This window comes from Macrotis lagotis, chromosome X (assembly GCF_037893015.1).
Source record: "Macrotis lagotis isolate mMagLag1 chromosome X, bilby.v1.9.chrom.fasta, whole genome shotgun sequence".
Taxonomy (NCBI): domain Eukaryota; kingdom Metazoa; phylum Chordata; class Mammalia; order Peramelemorphia; family Peramelidae; genus Macrotis; species Macrotis lagotis.
This window is the reverse complement of record NC_133666.1, coordinates 426,918,787-426,938,489: the sequence shown is the minus strand read 5'-3', so window position 1 is coordinate 426,938,489 and position 19,703 is coordinate 426,918,787. Positions and strand designations below refer to the sequence as shown.

Below are 19,703 nucleotides of genomic sequence, written 5' to 3'. Positions count from 1 at the left end.
AAAGGACAAACATCATCACCAATTCTGGAAAAGTAAAAAAAACTATGACTCTCCTCCATTCCAATATCCTCTCCATGGTCCATATATCAGCAATAAGTCATCTCAAATTTGTTTAGGATTTCTTAAGCCTTTGTCTTCCAAGTAAAGGATTTTATATATATATATATATGCATTGGGCAAAACAGGTTTATCCCTAGTACTGTCCCATAGTAAATTTCCCCATTTTCATTATTACTTTTGCAGTCCATGGGATCAGAGCGGATGGAGATGCGTAAACGGCAGCTGTCAGTGCCTCAGGAAACAACAGACTGTACTCCAAGTCAACACGAAGTGGGAAATAGAGCCTCTAATGCCTGTTGCTTCTGTTGGTGCTGTTGTTGTAGCTGTTCATGGTATGTTTTCCAACTTCTACATTCACACTGCTTGTGGTGCAGCACCCCAGAATAAAACAAATTCATACAGCTTAATTTAATTAAATATTTTTATTATCACTAACTGATAACTAGATACAATGCTAGCTATGATGCCTAACTGATACTAGGTATGATGAAGGATACCAAAGAAATAGATTACCATTGTAATGGTTCTTACCATTAAGGGGCTTACATTCTACACTGATGTGTAAGGAGATAAAATTTACCTTTATGAAGCAACTGAAGAACAATGTGAGTTCATGTATAATCAAATGCAAAATCTTGTTACAAAAATGAAGTGCTAGGTGAAGACAGGAAATAAAGAAGCAGATTAGTGTGGTCTGAAGCTGATAAAGATTTCATGGAGAAAGAGAATGCCAAAAGCTATTATTTCTCTCCCCACCATGAAAATGAATTCAGAAATAAACTATTTAAAATGGAGAGAGAAAAGCATATATGATTTATAGTAAAGAACCTTATGTTGATGGATGTTGTGTCATTGATAGACATATAGTCTTAATTGGAATGTTTGAGTTATGGAATGGAGAATTATGCAGAATCTTTTTTTTGTCACCATTAAAGTTTTGGAGAAATTGCTACCTATGTTTTCAAATTAAAGGAAAATGTATTATTGTGCTAATAAAATTTTTGCAAACTTTTATATATTAAGTAGATAAAATCAGCTGCATATAATTATTGAATATTCCTCATCTCATTCATTGAATTTATATCACTATTTGATCTTACAGATAATCTAGATTAACCCTTTCATTTTATAGAGAAGGCCTAAAGAGATAAAGTGACTTTCCCAAAGCCACTCATTGGAATCCAGATCTTCTCAGCTCCAAATGACAATGATCTTTCCAATATCCCACACTGATAACATGCTCTTACTGAGACTTATTTTGGCTATTTTTATATGATAGAGAAGTGGCCAATTCAGCTAGTTTAATAAAATGTTCTAAATATTCAGTAAGAAAAAAAAGGTCAAATATACATTTTATCATAACAAACATACAGATATATGTGAGGATATGTGTAAATATCTACATGTATATGGTATTAGATATGTACGAGTGTACCTGTGTCCATACATGTGTACATGAACCATGCATTTCTTTATGTACAGTTCTAGTACATGACTAGAAATTACTGTGTGAATATTCTGGTGGTGTGTCATCTGAAGCAAATGTGAAATATGAGTGAATTCAAAATTTTAAAATAGTTAGAAAATGTGATGCTCTTTAATTAGTTCAGTTACATAGTGTCATAGTTCTAAAGATACAATTTCATCAAATATCACATTATTTAAAATTGTATTTGCAAATCCCTTATAATAACTCCAAAACTTCAAAGAGTAAAGTTGAATGACTGTCAAGCAAAAAAATAGGCTGAGCAGAAGTGTAGAAATGCATTCATTTATTTAATGTTTAACAAAATATTCTTATAGAATAATAGGAATCTGAGAAAATCTTATTCCATTGTGTTTTTCTCTTGCACCTCTTGGTAGAAAAACATTAATATTTATGATACATCTAATGGAGAAAAGTCATTTTCTTTAAAATGTCAGTAGCACATCAACATAATAGATACTACTTCACAGTCTGGTTTCTTTCTTATAAAATGTTGGCTCTTATTTGAAAAGAAAACCAGGAGAACCTAAAAGTATTTTTTCATCAAAATGCTGAGTTTGAAAATTTTAATAATTGAGTTAAACAATTAGCTAAGCTTCCTTCGTTTAAAAACAACACTATTCAGTTCAGTAGTATAGTTGAGTGGAACCATAGTAATTATTTGGAGCTAGAATGAAATAACTTAGAGATGGCTTTTATTATGGTGAAAGAGGCTGCAGTATTTTTTTAATATACTCTCAAAGTACTGGTTCAAGGTGCCAGGGTTCTCACTGAACTGCACAGTAATGTGCTTATATTTTCAGAATATGATAAAGTGAGTACAGGTTCAAACAAAGTCAGTACAACCTGCATTAGGACCTACTTCTGACATGTGGCTATGTAACCTTGGGCAAGTAATTTATGTACTTTCATGCCCCAGATTACTATCAAAAATTATCAGTTACGATATAGTTATTGATCTGTTGATAGAAAGAAGGCATTTCCTCACTATGAAGTCTCTATACATATGGCATAACAGGTCTAAACAAACAAAAAATTGAGTTCTATAGTCATATTATTAGGCTTATAAGTATTGAGTTAGAGTTCCAAGGGACCTTATATATCATTGACTTGGCTTTTAATTACATTTATAATTTAATAATATGAGGGCAGCTAGGTGGCACAGTGGATAAAGCACCAGTCCTGGAGTCAGGAGTACCTGGATTCAAATCTGGTCTCAGACACTTGATAATTACCTAGCTGTGCAGCCTTCGGCAAGCCACTTAACCCCATTTGCCTTGCAAAAAAAATTAAAAAATAATATGACATAAAATTTACCTGTAACAGACTATTATATTCAATTCTGTGTGAAGACTAAATAATTAGATTTTAAACATCTTTTTGTTATATTAAACTCTGCAAAATTAAAATCAAAGTATCAAACATAATCAAAAATTCTGATTGCAGATTTACTTATTCAATATTGTTATAATTGGAAAATAGCCTAGATATCTGTTGAGAGACACATTAATATGATTCTTTATTATAGATTTAGAATTTCTAGGAGTCAATTCATGTAATCCATATCTCCATTCTATACAGCAAAACTTGATCCACCAGACTTTTAAAGTAGATAGTAATCTGTCTTCCAACATCTCCATCATAATAAGATTCCAGTATATATGAAGAGGCTGACTAAATCATTGGAAGAGCTATTGGAAGAGCTCAGAAAATATTTTAAATATCAAGTAAGGGAGGTGGAGGAAAAATTGGGAAGAGAAAATTATGAAAACCAAGTCAGCACTTGGCGAAGGAGATAACAGAAAATAACAAAGAAAATAACATGTTAAAAATCAGTTTAGCTCAAATGGAAAAAGCAGTCCAAGAGATCATTAAGGAAACTGCCTCAAAAAAGCAGAATTGGCCATATAGAAAAGGAGATAAGAAAGCTCTCTGAAGAAAATAACTCCTTCAAATGTAGAAGGGAGCTAAGGGAAGCTGATGACTTTGTGAGAAATCAAGAAACAACAAAACAAAACAAAAGAATGAAAAACTAGAAGAAAATGTGAAATATCTCATTAAAAAAAAAAACAACTGACCTGGAAAACAGATTCAAGAGGGATCATTTAAAAATGATTGGGCTAGGGGTGGCTAGGTGGGACAGTGGATAGAGCACTAGCCCTGGAGTCAGGAGTACCTGAGTTCAAATCTGACCTCAGACACTTAATAATTACCTAGTGTGGCCTTGGGCAAGCCACTTAACCCCATTGCCTTGCAAAAAAACTAAAAACAAAAATGATTGGGCTACCTGAAATTTATGACCAGGAAAAGAACCTAGACTTCATGTTTAAAGAATTTCTCCAGGAAAATTGCCCTGATATCTTAGAAGCAGAGGGTAAAATAGAAATTGAGGAAATCCACTAATCAAATCCTGAAAGAATCTCCCCCCCAAAACTCCCAGAAATATTATAGCTAAATTCCAGAGCTCCCAAGCAAAAGAGAAAATATAAGCAGCCAGAAAGAAACAATTCAAATATCATGGTGCTATAGTCAGGATTACACAGAATTTAGCAGTTTTCACATTAAGGGTTCATAGGACTTGGAATAGAATATTCTGGAAGGCAAAAGATCTTGAATTACAACTGAAAATCAACCCAGCAAAACTGAACATCCTCTTTCAGGGGGAAAAGATGGACATTCATTGAAATAGGGGATTTTTAAACTTTGCTGTTGAAACAACAAGAGCTGAACAGAAAGTTTATTCTCCAAGTACAGGTGAAGCATAGAGGGGGTGGAAGGAAGGACAAATTATGAAGGAATAAATGATGTTGAACTCTCTTATATTCTTGCATGAGAAGATGAATCTGATAACTCATATGAACCTTCACATTTATTAGAGCAGGTAGAAATAGCAAAAATAGAAAAGGCACAGGAGAAAGCTGAATATGAAGATTTACTATAATACAAAGATAGAATCAATGGGCAAAAAAGGAACATATTGGGAGAAAGGAAAAGGAGAAGTAAAATGGGTTAAGATATTTCATGTAAAAGAGTCAAGGAGAAAAAACTTTTGCAATGGAATGAGGGAAGGTTACGGGGAGTGAGAAAAACTTCATTCTCATCAGAAGTGGCTCAGAGAAGAAATAACCTACACACTCATTAGGGTATAGAAATCTATCTTACCCTAGAGGAAAAAGAAGAGGAAAGGTATGAGAGAAAGGGGGGGGGCAGGGACAGTGGAGGGGGAGTATAGGTGATAGAGGAGAGAAAGATCTTGGAAAAGGGTAGTCAGATATAACACACTTTTTTGTTTCTTTCTGCAAGGCAATGGGTTGGTTGACTGACCCAGAGTCACACAACTGAGTGGTTGTTGAATGTCTGCAACTGGATTTGAGCCCAGGTCCTCCCAGCTCCAGGGTCAGTGTTCTAGCCATTGTGCCACCTGGCTGCCCCACAACACACTTTTGAGGAAGGACAAAGTGAAAGGAGAGAGAGAATAGAATAAATGTGAATGGGGAGGAATAGAGTGGAGACAAATACAGTTAGCAATAGCAACTGTCAGAAAAAATATTGAAGCACCTTCTCTGATGGATTTATGATAAAGAATGTGATCCATCCCAGAAACCAAGCTGACACCATCTGAACACAGACTGAAGTACATTTTTTTCTTTTTCTCTCACTTTATTTTTCTTGAGGTTTCTCTATCTTTGAGGAGATTATATTTACTTTTACAGCAAGACAATTGTAGTAATGTGAAAATAAATAAATTAAAATTAAAATAATCTGATTCCAACCTACCTTTCCACACTTATTTTGCATCTATCCCTTTTAAGCATTGAATCTTCCAGCTAAACTGATCTCTTTTGCAGTTCCCTGAATTCAGTGTCTCATATTCCCACTCTTGGCCATTCCCCAAGTGAACTTTTCTCCATGAGCAACTTCCTGCTCAGACTTCTTGTCACCACTACCACCATTACCATCACCACTATTACCTACATTTCTAAGTACTTTCTCCGGCCTCAAATTATCTTTCACTTACCTTATTCCTCCAGGTCAGTTTTCATTTTTGTCTTTGCACCCTGACTACCTAATACTGGTAGTTAAATGTTTATTTAACTGAATTGAATGGGGTACAGAATTGGATAAGAAGAGAATAGAAGGAATTGCAGGTGAGAAATTGCCAAGTGCTCATAATAAACCAACACTGACCCTTAGTGCATAATTTTAATATTTATTTTTTCCAGTGGTATTTGTATGGTTGCAAATCTTGGAACATAATAATTTACAAAATTAAGAGAGGGAGCCAATTAAAGGAAAATACATACATATGATGACACAAGTAAGAAATAGTATAAGATATATGTGTATACATATAGAGAGAGATGGAAAGGAGAGACTGAAACAGACACAGAGAGAGCAAGAGAGGCAGAGAGCACAGGGGAAATGTATGAATGGAAAAGGAAGGCCAACATGTAATGAGAAGAAATGATAACAATTGGGATGACCCAAATGCATCCCTGGTGCCTATAAAATATAGAATAGATCTGGAAGAATACTTCCACCACATTTAGTTTCTTCTCTACAGAATATGTATGAGAGAACACCATATGGGAGAATATAAAGAATAATCACACAAGTTGAGAAAGCAAGGATGATTTGCAATATGGTCCAATGGAAGGGAGAGTTGTATTCATAAGGTCATAGATTCACTGAAGTATCAGAGCATTCCAAGTGGAATACCGTCCCTTGTAAAAGGAGAATGACTGGATTTTTAATAACCACTTGAGCAAGACATAGTAAATGCTATTTAGTTATATAAAATATTAAAATTTGACATTTCATTCTTTGTAACACTCCTTATAATATGGAAGACCTTTTGGGGGACTTGTCTTATTTTTCATCATATATTCTTACCATTAACCCCTATCCCACTATCTAACACAATGCTTTGTATATAATAGGTGTTTAATAAATATTTGTTGAATTGAATAATTCAGTAATTTTCTTTTCCTCTGTCTGAAATGTAGCCTTCCTCTTTGTACGCACCCTCACTGTCTTTTAATGAGACCCAAACTATCATTGTTCTCTCTTTTCTCCTTTGCCACCTACATATCTGTCACCCAGTTCTGTTTCTTTCTCAGCAATATTTCTCAAATCTACCCCTTCCATTAATTGCCATAGACACACTCTAGTTGAAAAACCTTTTAGTTCTTCCTACTGCCTCTAGCTCTTTCCCCACTATCCTACACAAAAGAGTCAGAAAGAAGAGAGTGGGTGGTAAGGACAAGGGGCCATGGAGATCAGATTACTTCTGTAAGAAACTTAGTAGTGAAAAGAAAAAAATGATGTAATAGCTAGATGGGAACAGAAGGACTGAGGGAAGTTTTGTTTGCTTTTGGTAGTTTTTTTAAAAGGATATGGAAATTCTAAGCTTATTTTATGAAATTGGCAAAAAGTCCAAAAAAAAGAGAATATGATTAAACAAGCATAATCAGGAATGATTGTTGGATCAAGGTCCTGGAGGAAACAGTGGGAACTGGAATCAAGGGCACAGTTAAAGAAATTGACCTTAGCAAGTAGTAGGAATACCTCTTTTTATCCTCTCCTTCTGTGTACAGGGACAAGAGAAATGGGTAATGATGCTGGAAAATTTGGAGGAATAAAAGAGTTGAGGAAGCACTTGGTCAGTCTTAATTATCTCAATGGCACAGATTGTCATCTGCTTTTAATGTGAAGCATGGGTATGTAGTTGTGTATTTAAAGTAGAAATAACAAGGTTGAAAAAGATTGATGTTCATTCCCTTACAACACCATGGTCATTATTTAAAGTTACAGAGGAAATAGAATTGTCAGGAAACAGTATATGTGTATGGGGTGTAGGTTGTGTTCAAGAAAGACTATTACCATCAGGAGTACCTGGGTTCAAATCCGACCTCTGACACTTAATTATCTAGCCGTGTGGCCTTGGGCAAGCCACTTAACCCCATTGCCTTGAAAAAAAAAATCTAAAAAAAAAAAGACTATTACCTCTTGCATGAAGGCTTCCAGGTCCTTTTAAGAGTTGCTTTCCACTTTTGATGTCCACCTGAGCCACCTAACTCTCACCTGTGGCTCTAAAAAGTTGCAGCATGCCACACTCCAGTAAACTATTTTGGCAGGAAGGCTAAACCACGTTGAGAGTAACTGAGGGAGTCTCAAACTCATCAGTGAGTTGTCAGGGGTACCTACCCCAAGAATGTGAAGTCTTCCATTGGTGGAAAGGGTGAATGAGAACATTTCATTCCAAGGGTCATGAAGGCAGCTGAAGCAGATTCTGTGGAGAGCTTAGAGCTTGGTTGATAATACCAAGGTCATCCACCACCTCAAGGGTCATGACCAGTTGCCTTGACTCTGTCTTGACACTGGATCATGATGACTTTGGAAGAGAGAGAGATGGACAACTTTGTACAACTCTGCCTCATTTAGATCCAATTTATATATGCATCAATAGACATCACCCATACTACTTTATATTCCTATCTCAAAGTCCTGTGATGATAGGCAAGTTGTGAAGCAGTAGGTGCAGACACAATGGGAGCTGTTGTCACAACCCCCCACACAGGTGGCCCACTGAAAGGAGCAGTGAGATTCGGCAATCCCCTGGGTGACTGAGCAGTCCTTTTTAAGAATTGCACTGCCCATCTCCTGGTGTCATAAAGGGGCTAAAAAACGTGCCCAAAATATTGTCTGCTTATCTAACCCTGGTCTGATTACTGTGGCAGTTGGAGATCCCACCCTGTGGACAAGACATAAAAAGAATCTAAAAAAACTTCTTCAAAGAAGATTCCACTTACCATCAGCATATAGAATGTGCATACACTCATAGACAACATAAGATCCAACAGCTTTTATTGCAAGAGAATTCAACAGGTATCATATCCAAATAGCAGTCCTGAGTGAAACAAAGCAGGCAAATGAAGGCCAGCTTACTGAAGTCAGAGCTGAATATACATTTTTCTGGTGTGACCAGAAAGGGAAATATCATGAAGCTGTAATCAAAACTAAGCTAGTCAACAATACAATGAGATTGCCACTTCCAGGAATCAGTACCTAGGCTCTCACCATGACAAACTCTGATGAAGTCAAAGAAAAATGTTATGAAGACCTGGAGACCTTTATCATTAATGTACCAAAAGAGGAAAAACTTATAATTCTGGGTGATTTTAATGCTAGAGAAGGCTCAGACCACCAGACATGGCAAGGAGTCCTTGGAAAGAATGGAGTTGGAAACAGCAACAGCAATGGTCACCTTTTACTGAAGACTTGTGCTTCTCATGACCTCATCACAAGCACTGTCTTCCATTTACCTAAAAGCAATAAAACTTCCTGGATGCACACTCATAGCAAACATTGGCTTCTAGACTATGTGATTGTAAGCAAATGAGACAGACAGGATGTGAGAGTGACAAAGATAATGTGTGGCACAGAGTACTGAACTGTTCACAGACTCATCCTCTCCAAGCTAAATATTCACATTCAACTGAAGCCACAGCCCCAAGGCAAAAAAAAAAATGATTACTAGAAGAACTAATGCCAAGAGACTAAGGTATCTCTCTGAGCAGGAACAGTTTGTTGATAACTTGGAGGAACACTTGGCATTGGCAACAGTGAAACAGAAAAAGAGCGGGGCGCTTTCAGAGATCTGTTGGGGCATTTTGGTCTTCTTTGTCATTTTGATTTTCTTTGATAATGAAAGATAATATGTGTGTTTAACCACAATATATACACATATATTATATATAAAGAGAGACACATAAATTTTTGTAGTCAAAACACCTTAATAATTTATACGTTTTAAGTCAAATTTGCAACTCTTCAATAGTCTCTTCAAGAATAAACAAAAATATTGAAAACACAAACTAAGGACAAGATCATTTTTTTGACCAGTCCTACTGCTGAGCAATCAAAGATCTGATGGCAGGTAGGGACTCTTTTATCAGGAATAAAAACCAAAACTTTTTTTTTGTCATTGTAATCAATAAATAATCATAGACTCTCACAGGTGAAAATGGTGATATTAAGTGCTATTTATGTGAATTGCATTCACATACCTGAAAAGGTATCTGCTTGACAGCTGAACTGATAAACCTCTCTTTTTCACTGAGGAAGGCCCATTACTTCTCAAGACAGTCAATTCAACTTCTAGATGGTTTTAATTCTGGACAGCTAGGAACATTTTCCTTATATCAAGCCTATCTTTATTTTTTTTAACATTTCTCCCACATTTCTCCTAGTTCTGGACTCTGTGACCAAGCAGAACACATCTCATCCTTCCCCATGAAAATCCTTCAAATACTTGAAAACAGTTAAAATGCTACTCTTAAGCCTTTGCTTCTTTAGTTCAAACATACTTAGTTCCTTCAAATGATCTTCAAAGTGATACCAATTCTTTAGAGTCTGAATAAACAACCAAAAATACCTATTTTACCAGCTATTCAGTCTGTCAACCTTTCATGTACATACTAATAATGAAACAGTAAACTGTTTAGTTTACTCATTTGAATTTGATATGACAGTAAAAAAATCTGATTTAATTTAACCCTGATTACATATCTATTTTAATTTCAAGAATAATTCTTTAATTTTCAAACTCACTCATTTTCTAAAAACAACTGTCTTGAGATACCACAAATACAAAAAAATAAAATTACTAAAATTAAATGTCATATAATCAAGAAGAAATCTTTTAAAAATAACAAAGTTCATGTCAATTGTGAAGAGAAATAGGTTTCTAAGAAAGATATACAATCCAAAACTTTCATATAAAATGAGAAATATGATGGGACTCATTTTCAAACATCCTGTATTAAAAGATTATCCATTTGCCAGTAGTGAATGGTGCCACCCATAGAGAATACACCTCCTTATCTTGTTCATTGCCAGAAAGGGAAAAAATTCCTCCTATATAATAGGTACATTCAATCAGAGGATCTGTCTGGTTTTAGAAAGTTCTAGACTACTAGTGTCTTCCCCATAATCAAAGGTAGTAACAAATGTGAAGTTCTATTATTCTCTAATTAATATTTTCATGAATCCCACTAATTTCTCTTTCATGCCCTAGGATATTTGAGAAGGCCTTCTAGAATGCTTCAATACTTAGTACCATACCTTATACATAGTAGGTGACTTAATAAAGGTTTCTTTCACTGGAAGGCCTTTTTTTGTCATTGTAACCAATAAAAACTTCATTGTTTACAATGAAGATGATTGTTATCTGGCAGATGATTAATAAATATACCATTTTGTTCTCTGGGATAGAACCATTCATAGCTTATCTCTGTAAATTAGCTCAAAGCAGCTTTGGGGGTTATATATACTCATATTCTTATAAATAAAGAATTCATCACTCTAATACAACTGCTTTCTGAGAGATTTCTTCTTAGGTCTCAGAGAAAGACAACAATATACCAATGTGTATATATATATATATATATATATATATATATATATATATATAATCATTGTTTGTAAAAACCCCAAGGAGGTCCCAATGGCCATCTGTGTTCACACACACACACACACACACACACACACACACACACACACACACACACACAAACATTTTCACAAAATAAAAAAAAAATCTCCAATAAACAATTCTCTAGCAAACTATGCTAATCTCAAATAATCTTTTCCCTATAATCCAGCTCTACCCTTCCTCTGGGCCAAGTTTTGACAGAGGTCCTAGATACTAAATTAATATCAGTAAGAAGTCTGATTAACAAATTTAATTCTGGGGCAGCTAGGTGGCTCAATGGATAGAGCACCGGCCCTGGAGTCAGGAGTACCTGAGTTCAAAAGCAGCCTCAGACACTTAACAATTACCCAGCTGTGTAGTCTTGGGCAAGTCACTTAACTCCATTTGCCTTGCAAAAACCTAAAAAAAAATTAATTCTACTTCAAAATAAAGAACAGCAGAATAGGAATATTGTTACCTATGAAACTATCTTAATGCTGAAGGCATATGATTCATCAACATGTTCTTTAGAAATATGTATGAAGACATTGTCTTAGTAATAGAACTACTTTGCGAGGAAAGATATTATTCAGGCATAATGGGAACTTAAGCATCTTGTTTCAATCAAAGCTTTCTTATTTATTGAGTATGTCTGTTTCCAAAAGTTATTCTCTGAAGGAATTTCATCATCTTTAGAAAAAGGAAAAGTGATTTGAGTGGGAGGAAATGGCTAGAGGGAAGGGAATCTGTGGAATTAAACCTGGCAACATTTTGGGTAATTTAAGGAAGAAGGAAAAAGGAAGGCAAGAAGTGTAAGTATTTGAGTCAAGACTTCTTGAAGTTCTGCTGATTTCAAATTTTTATGCTATTATTCCTAAGCTCCCTCTCCCCCTTCTCTTTCCCAGTTCTTAGTCCCTCAATCCTCAACCAAGAGAATATTATTTGCTGACAATATAGGACTTTAAATTTACTGAATTAAAATGTACCTTGTGGAGAATGAGTCACTTGACTAGTCAGAATTCTGAAGCCATATACTTATGTCATTGTATTTGCCTCCCTACTCTCCATTTTTTTCCCTATATAAATACTGAATTGATATGCAAGTAAAGATTAAGAACAAAATACAATCTCTGTTTCCTCACACAGACAAGCTACATTAAATGATCCTTGCTTAAAAAATAGGACACTCTTATAAATGACTACATGGAGAGATAATTCCAGAGCTTAAGTGCTACATTTATTATGGGTTATTATATAGTTGCAATTAAACTCTTTTGAAATCTTATATCAATCTCTCCCATTTTTCCATCCTCTATTTTTTATTTTAACCTACTGAGCAGTTTTATATCCTACTGTGTAGAAGACGGCTAGGAAGAACTCATGAAATATTGATACTAAAGAAAGCATAATACCAGTCAGCAAGGTGCATTTATACCTTTCATTTCTATATGCCACCATCTCAGAAAAGTTTCTTGCTCTGATTATGTAAAGACAAAAAGTCAAGAGTTCTTGCAATTTAATTGGAACAAAACTGACAATACTGTAGCATAATCACAAAACAGCTTTGTCAAAATGACTCTAAGAGCTTACAGTTCAGTTCTATAATAAGTGCAATATATATATCAATTAACTTTGGTGAAGAGAGATTGAAATCATTTTCAGAACTCCATAAGATTAATAATAGGGTGAAATAAAAAATGTAATTAATTGAAAGATTTATTTCTGAATTATATATAAGTAAACAACAACACACTGACAATTGGAAGCAGTTACTATGAAGTGGTTGAACTTAGAGTTAGGAAGATCTAGATTCAAATCTTTCTCTGCAATATATTAGCTGTGTGACTATGGACAGGTCACTTTCTGTTCATGAGTTTTAAGGAATGTCATGGGACATTCTACATATCTACAAAAATCATAGAAGGGAAAAGGTGAAATGCACCCATATACCAGGTTGTCTCCTTAAAGCTCTTAGGAGTATGATATGTAAAAATTAAAACAGCACACAGGCAGGAAAGGTTTTTACAATCATGGTTTTAGTGCTTATTATATTTAGTGCTATATTATACAGTCTAGCACTGGATAATAATTTTATTCTTAATATTATTTTTAATTCTATAGTTTTTCTAAAATATTTTTCTTTTTTTTTTAGTTTGGATTGGAAATTTCTCAAGAGCAAAGAATGATTTTAATTTTTTTTTAAACCTGGAGTGCCTAGCACAGTGGTAGATATAAATCAAAAATTAATTCTTATTGACTTAACAAATTGTATTTCAGAAAACCATCTGTGAAAGAGATCTTAACAAACTGGAAACTAAGCTAGGCTTGTGTAAGTTTTATGAAGGGAAAAACGAAGAACTTATAATTTATAATTCGTTCAACTCTGAAGTCTCTCCTTATGTATAGCAAATTGGCAAGGATGATAGTGCTGGAATGGTTGTAGAAAGACTGACAGATTAAGGCAGTTTTGGTTGATTTTCAACCATTCAGGAAAGCAATTGAAATTTTGCTTAAAAAGTTACTAAATTGCCCATACTTTTGATGTAGAAATTTTACTTTGAAACATATCTCAAAAAGAGGACAATTAGAAGAAGAAAGATTCTCATATTCTCCAAAATATTTATAGAAGTTTTTATCATAACTAAGAACTAAAAGTATATGTTCATTAACTGAAGAATAGCTAAAGAATTTGGTCTATGAATGGATGGATGTACAGGACATAAAATTTGGTAGTCCTATATGTAAAAGTGCTGAATATGAAGAAGACAAAAAATGCAAAAGAAAAGAACAGAAGATGAATTGATACAAAGTGAAGTAAGCAGAACCAGGAAAACTATTGCTTTATTGTTGTAATAATAGCTAAAATTTTAAGTGCACCTATTATGGACCAGGAACTGTGCTACATTCTTTACAAATACCTCATCTAATCCTTACAAACATATTTGAACTCAGCTCTTCTTGACTCCAAGCCCAGTACTCTAATTTCTGAACCATCTGGCTCCTGACTAACAAAAAAATTTAAAAAAAACGGGATTTGAACTAAAGTCTTCTGAATTCCACATCTAACGCTCCATCCATTACGTCATTTAACTATTTAAAAAAACAGTATACACAATAACCACAACAATGTAAATGCAAAGTTATATTTATTCAATTTATCCTACAATGTTAAGATTGTATAATTTGTTAATGCTGAGTTGCCATTTTAATCTAGTCTGCACAGAGAAAGAAAAATCTAGATCATTTTTTTAAAAAAGGAGGATTTAGAGACCTGAAATTTTTTTTACAGATAGTATTTAAGATAATTGTATGAATATAGGCTTAAGTGACTTGTGACCATGTCGTTCCTTGCAGTCTTACTGTTAGAAACCAAGAAGAAGAAAGAGCAAGGAGAGCATCCTATGAACTCAGGACAGAAGAACTTCCAAACTGTGAAGAAAGGTAAAAATTTAACATTTATATAGGATGTACCATGGTATCAGAAATACAAGAGTCTGATTAGGGCATACAAAAATTAGCTATTACATTATTACTTTTTATTTTAATTTTTTTAAATTCAGTTTTAGCTTATTTTCAGTTCCAAATTCTCTCCCCGCTTCCATCACTGTTTTTCTAATCAACTGAGAAAGCAAGAAAGCAATGACCTGTCTATCTACAGGTAGACAGCACATTTTATCAAGGGTCCTCTAGTTTCATTGGTTTGGTCAAAATTTCCAAGTTTTTAAAAGTTTTTTTTTCTTTACAATAATGTGCTATTCTATAAATTGTTCTCTTGGTTCTCCTCATCTCACTTTACATCATTTCATAAAAGTCTTCTCAGGTAGTTCTGAAACCACCCACTTTCTTATTTCTTACAGCACAGTAGTACTTTATCTCATATGCATAACTTGTTCAGTCACCAATTGATGGACTTTCAGTTTCCAATTCACCATGAAAAAAAAGCTATTACAAGTATCTTTTGTTCATATCAGTCCATTTCATCATTCTTTGATCTATTGACATAAAGACATCATATTAAACATAGTATATAGACATATTTGGTATTTGTAAGTCAAACAGTTTACATAGTTTAATTTTGGAGCATGGTTCCAGATTGCTTTCCAGAATAACTGGACTAGTTCATGACTCAACCAAGTGTGCATTAATATACCTGTTATCCATAGCTTCTCCAGAATTTGTCAGTTTCCTTTTTCTCAACTTCACAAATCTGAAGATATGAGGGAGTTGCATTCCTCTTCTTATTAGTGATTTTAGAACATTTTTCTTCATGACTACTGAGCCTTGAATTTCTTCTGTTGAAAACTGTTTACTCATATCCATTTTCCATTTGACAATTAAGGAATTGATTTTATTCTTTAAAATTGGCTCAATTTCCTATATCTTTATCAGGGAAACTTTTTTTGCAAAGGTTTTTTTCCCCCAAATTTTTCCAACTTATCTTCTAATTTTTGCTACATTGTTTTGTTTGTATAAAAATATTTGTCCATTTTTCTCTAGTGAGCCTCTCTGTCTTTTGAGTGGTCATGAATCTGCCCCCTATTCATAGGTCTGAAGATAATTTCTTCCATACTTCTCTATTTTGATCATGATGTTATCCTTTATTTCTAAATGGTGTACCCATTTGGAGCTTGTCTTGATACACAGTATGAAATATTAATACCTTAGTTTTGCCAAACTACTCTCTGTTTTTCAAAATATCTTCACCAGATAATGAAATCTTGCCCCAATAACTGGGACCTTTGGATTTTTCAATCCTTAGAATGCTGTGCTCATTTGCTTTATATATTCTTAATACCTAATTTTTCCTCTGATCTATTTCTCACCACAGTGCCAAATTGCTTTAATAATTATGGTTTTGTATTATGGTTTGAGTTCTGACATTGATTGACTCTATTCCTTCCCATATTTTTTAAATTATTTCCCTTAATGTTCTTGTACCTCCAAATAAATTTTGCTATTTTTTCTAGTTCTATTAAATAATATTTTGGTAGTTTGGTTGGTATGGCACTGAATAAGCAAATTGATTTAGGGAGTATTTTTATTATAATGTTTCAGTCCTACCACAAGCAATTATATTTTCCTTTTATTTAGAACTATCATTATTTATGTAAAGCTTTTAGAGTTGTGTTCATATAGTTCCCATGTGTATCTTGGAAAGTAGACCAAAATATTTTACACTATCTGTAGTTATTTCAAATGAAATTTTGCTTTCAATCTCTTCTTGTTAGGTTTTTGGTAATATCAGAATGCTGATGATTTTTGTAGGTTTATTTTATATTCTGAAACTTTCATGAAATTATTTATTGTTTTAATTAACTTTTTAGTTGATCCTCTGTTATCATATAATCTACAAAAAGTAATAATTTTGCTTCTTTTTTGCTTTTACTTATTCCTTCAATTTAGTTTTCTTTTCTTATTACTGTTGACAGTATTTCCAGAAGTTAATGGTAGTAATGAACATCCTAACTTTACCTTTAATCTCAAATGGAAAGGTCTCTAGCTTATCTCCTTTACAGATAATGCTAACTCTTAGTTTTAGGTAGATAAATATTTATCAATTTAAGAGAAGTATAACTTATTTCTAAAATTTTTAGAATTTTGACCAAGATGAGTATTTTATCTTGTCAAATGATTTTTCTGCATTATTTGATATAATTACATAATTTTTAAAAATTTTATTATTAATATAGTCTATTGTGTTGATAGTTTTCCTGATATTGAACCAATCCTGCAATCCTAGTATAAATCCAGCCTGATAATAGTGTGTTTAATTTTGTGATAAATTATACTCACCTTGTTAAGAATTTATTCAAATTTTCTTTCATCAATATGTAAGAAATAATAGCCTATAGTTCGCTTTCTCTATTGAATCTCTCTGATTTTAAACTAAAATCTATATTTGAATTAAAGAAGGAATTTGGTAGGACTGCATATTTTCCTATTTTTTTTTTTAGGTTTTTGCAAGGCAATGGGGTTAAGTGGCTTGCCCAAGGTCACACAGCTAGGTAATTATTAAGTGTCAGAGGTTAGATTTGAACTCAGGTCCTCCTTACTCCAGGGCTGGTGCTCTATCCACTGTGCCACCTAGCCACCCTTTTATTTTCCTGTTTTTTTAAACACTTAATGTAGTATTGGAATTAATTGTCTTCAAATTCACTTGTATATCCATCTGATCCTGGGATTTTTGTCTTTGAAAATTCATTTTGGGCATGTTCAATTTTTTTCCCCTCAAGTTAATTAAGTTCTCTATTTCTACTTCTCTTGATATGGACAATTAATACTTTTTTGTAAACATCTATTTCATTTAGACTATCAATTTAATAGCATTTATGGGATGAAACAATTCCTGTTGAACCCAAAGAAGCAAGATGGAGACTGAGCTATGAATTTTGAGGAGCACATTTTATTACCATTGAATATGTGGGGATACCTCCTCAAAGCACATAGCATTGAGGGTCCAGAGAACAAGGTTTTTATAGTATTTGGGGGGGCATGTATTGTGAGCAAGCAAGATATAGAAGCAGAGATAGCAGTTAGATATATTTCCTTGTCAGACTATTACAAATATATGCAAACATATGGCCTAGTATAGATTTTGCTTTATGTCTTAACATGTTTCTTGAAACCGAGGGAGTCACATATTCTCGGGCTTCCCACAGGTTCAAGGAGAGTGGAATTTTATAGATACAGCAAAATGATTAGGTTAACAAGAGCCTTTTGTGTATCTCAGACAAATTTATGGTATAATCTCGTGACCCCAGAGTCAAGCATTTGGGTCCTGTTCGATTATTCTCAGACCCAAAGGTGCCTAGCTAAGTTTATATTTCTGAGAAGTTTCTCAGGGCCCAGAAAGGTATCAAGGACCCCTTTTATACAGGGATTACACAAATATTAATATTGTACTTCATTCCAAATAATTTCTTTTATCTCTCTGTCTTTGGCTGTGAATTCAGCCTTTTCATTTTTGAAATTGGCAATTTAGTTTTCTTCTTAAGTTTTTGAAAGAAATTTAATCAATGGCTTATCTTTTTTATTGTGTTTTAGAGTTATTTGATTCATGAATTCTTTAGTATTGTTACTTTGTTTCTAATTACTTTTTAATCTTTGTTTCAAAGGTCCTTTACTGAATACAATTTTAGAGCATTTTAGTCAGTAAGAGATATATTTAATATTTCTTCTTTTCTCCATTTTTTGTGAGGTTCTAATGCCTGAATACATGATCAGTTTTTGTGAAGGTGCCATGCATAGCTGAGAAATAGGTATACTCCTTAAAATTCACATTTAATATTCTCCAAAAGCTTATCATATCTAATTATTCTAAAATTATGTTCTATATTTTGTTTTTTAAAATTTGTTTTTTTTTGTGAGACTTATCTTGCTCGTAAAGGGGATAAATTAAATTTTAAAAAATAAAAAAATAAAAAATAAAAGGGGTAAATTGAAATTCTCCACTATTTATAATTTTTCTCTCTCTTTCCTCCTTTAATACATTTAACTTTTCCTTTAAGAATTTAAATGCTATCTTATTTGATGCATATATGTTTAGTATTGATGTTAATTCAATGTCTATGGCATCCTTTATCAAAATATAGTTTCCTTATTTATTGCTTTTTTGCATCTATTTTTGTTTCTGTTTTGCCTGAGCTTATGATTTTTCCCTTGCCTTTTAAAAATTCAGCTGACACATAATAGACTCTGTTCTAGCCTATTATTTTAATTTTATTAATTTAATATAATTTAATTATATTTTTTATTTCAAGTGCATTTTCTTGCAAACAATATATCATTGGTTCTAGTTTCTAATTTTCTGTTTTATGTATGAGTCCATTCCATTCACATTTATGACTCCTCACTAGCTTTCTTCATCTTATGCTTTTTTCTTCTCTAGTCTTTCTAGTCTTCTCTAGTCTTTCCTTTAAGAGATTGCTTTGCTTCTGCTGAATCCTACCCTAAACTATTTTCCTTCTAATTCTAGTTTTTCCTTCCCCTTTCCCTGTGGATCAAACATTTTTCTGGTCCCAAATCTCTGTGTGTGTGTGTGTGTGTGTGTGTGTGTGTGAGTGAGTGAGTGAGTGAGTGTGTGCATGTGTGTGCACATGCATGCACACACACACACACACACACACACAAACACACACAGTCTTCCCTCCTCTTAACAGTTCAGATGAGAGTGAGGTTGAATGTGCCTATTCTCCTGTGCTCTCTCCTTCTTGTTTTTTGACTTCTACTTGCTCACTTCATTTACAGGACATAATTTTCTCCATTTTTTCTTTTCCTATCCCTCTTCCCAGTATACTCCTCTTCCCCACTCTTTCCATTCTTCTTTTAAAGTCATCAAAATGTACAGAATCATTCTTAGGCCCTGAGTATAATTAGATTCCTTATATGAGCCCTGATGATGAATTTAACTCTGTCTAGTTCCTTATAATTGCTCACTTATGTTTACCTTTTTATTTTTCTCTTTACTCCTATGTTTGTATGTCAGATTTCTTAACTAGCACTGATCTTTTCATCAGGAATACTCAGAAGTACTTTATGTCATTATAGCTCTATTTTTTCTTCTATATAATTATATTTAGTTTGTTGGATGAGTTATTCTTAGTTGTAAGTCTAAATACTTTATGGAAGATCATATTCCAAGTTATATATACCTTCAAAGTATAACTGCTAAGTCTCATATCA

The 19,703-nt window shown here is 33.5% G+C and overlaps 1 protein-coding gene across 1 annotated transcript in view; it reads left to right on the top strand.

Moving 5' to 3' along the window:
- The window catches only part of RGS20 (regulator of G protein signaling 20), a 95,950-nt gene that overhangs the window by 66,672 nt on the left and 9,575 nt on the right, over positions 1-19,703 (top strand). The window contains exons 2-3 of the mRNA XM_074200103.1: positions 244-392; positions 14,376-14,462. Coding sequence (XP_074056204.1) covers positions 244-392; positions 14,376-14,462 — 236 coding nt within the window. The remainder of the gene's footprint in view (positions 1-243; positions 393-14,375; positions 14,463-19,703) is intronic.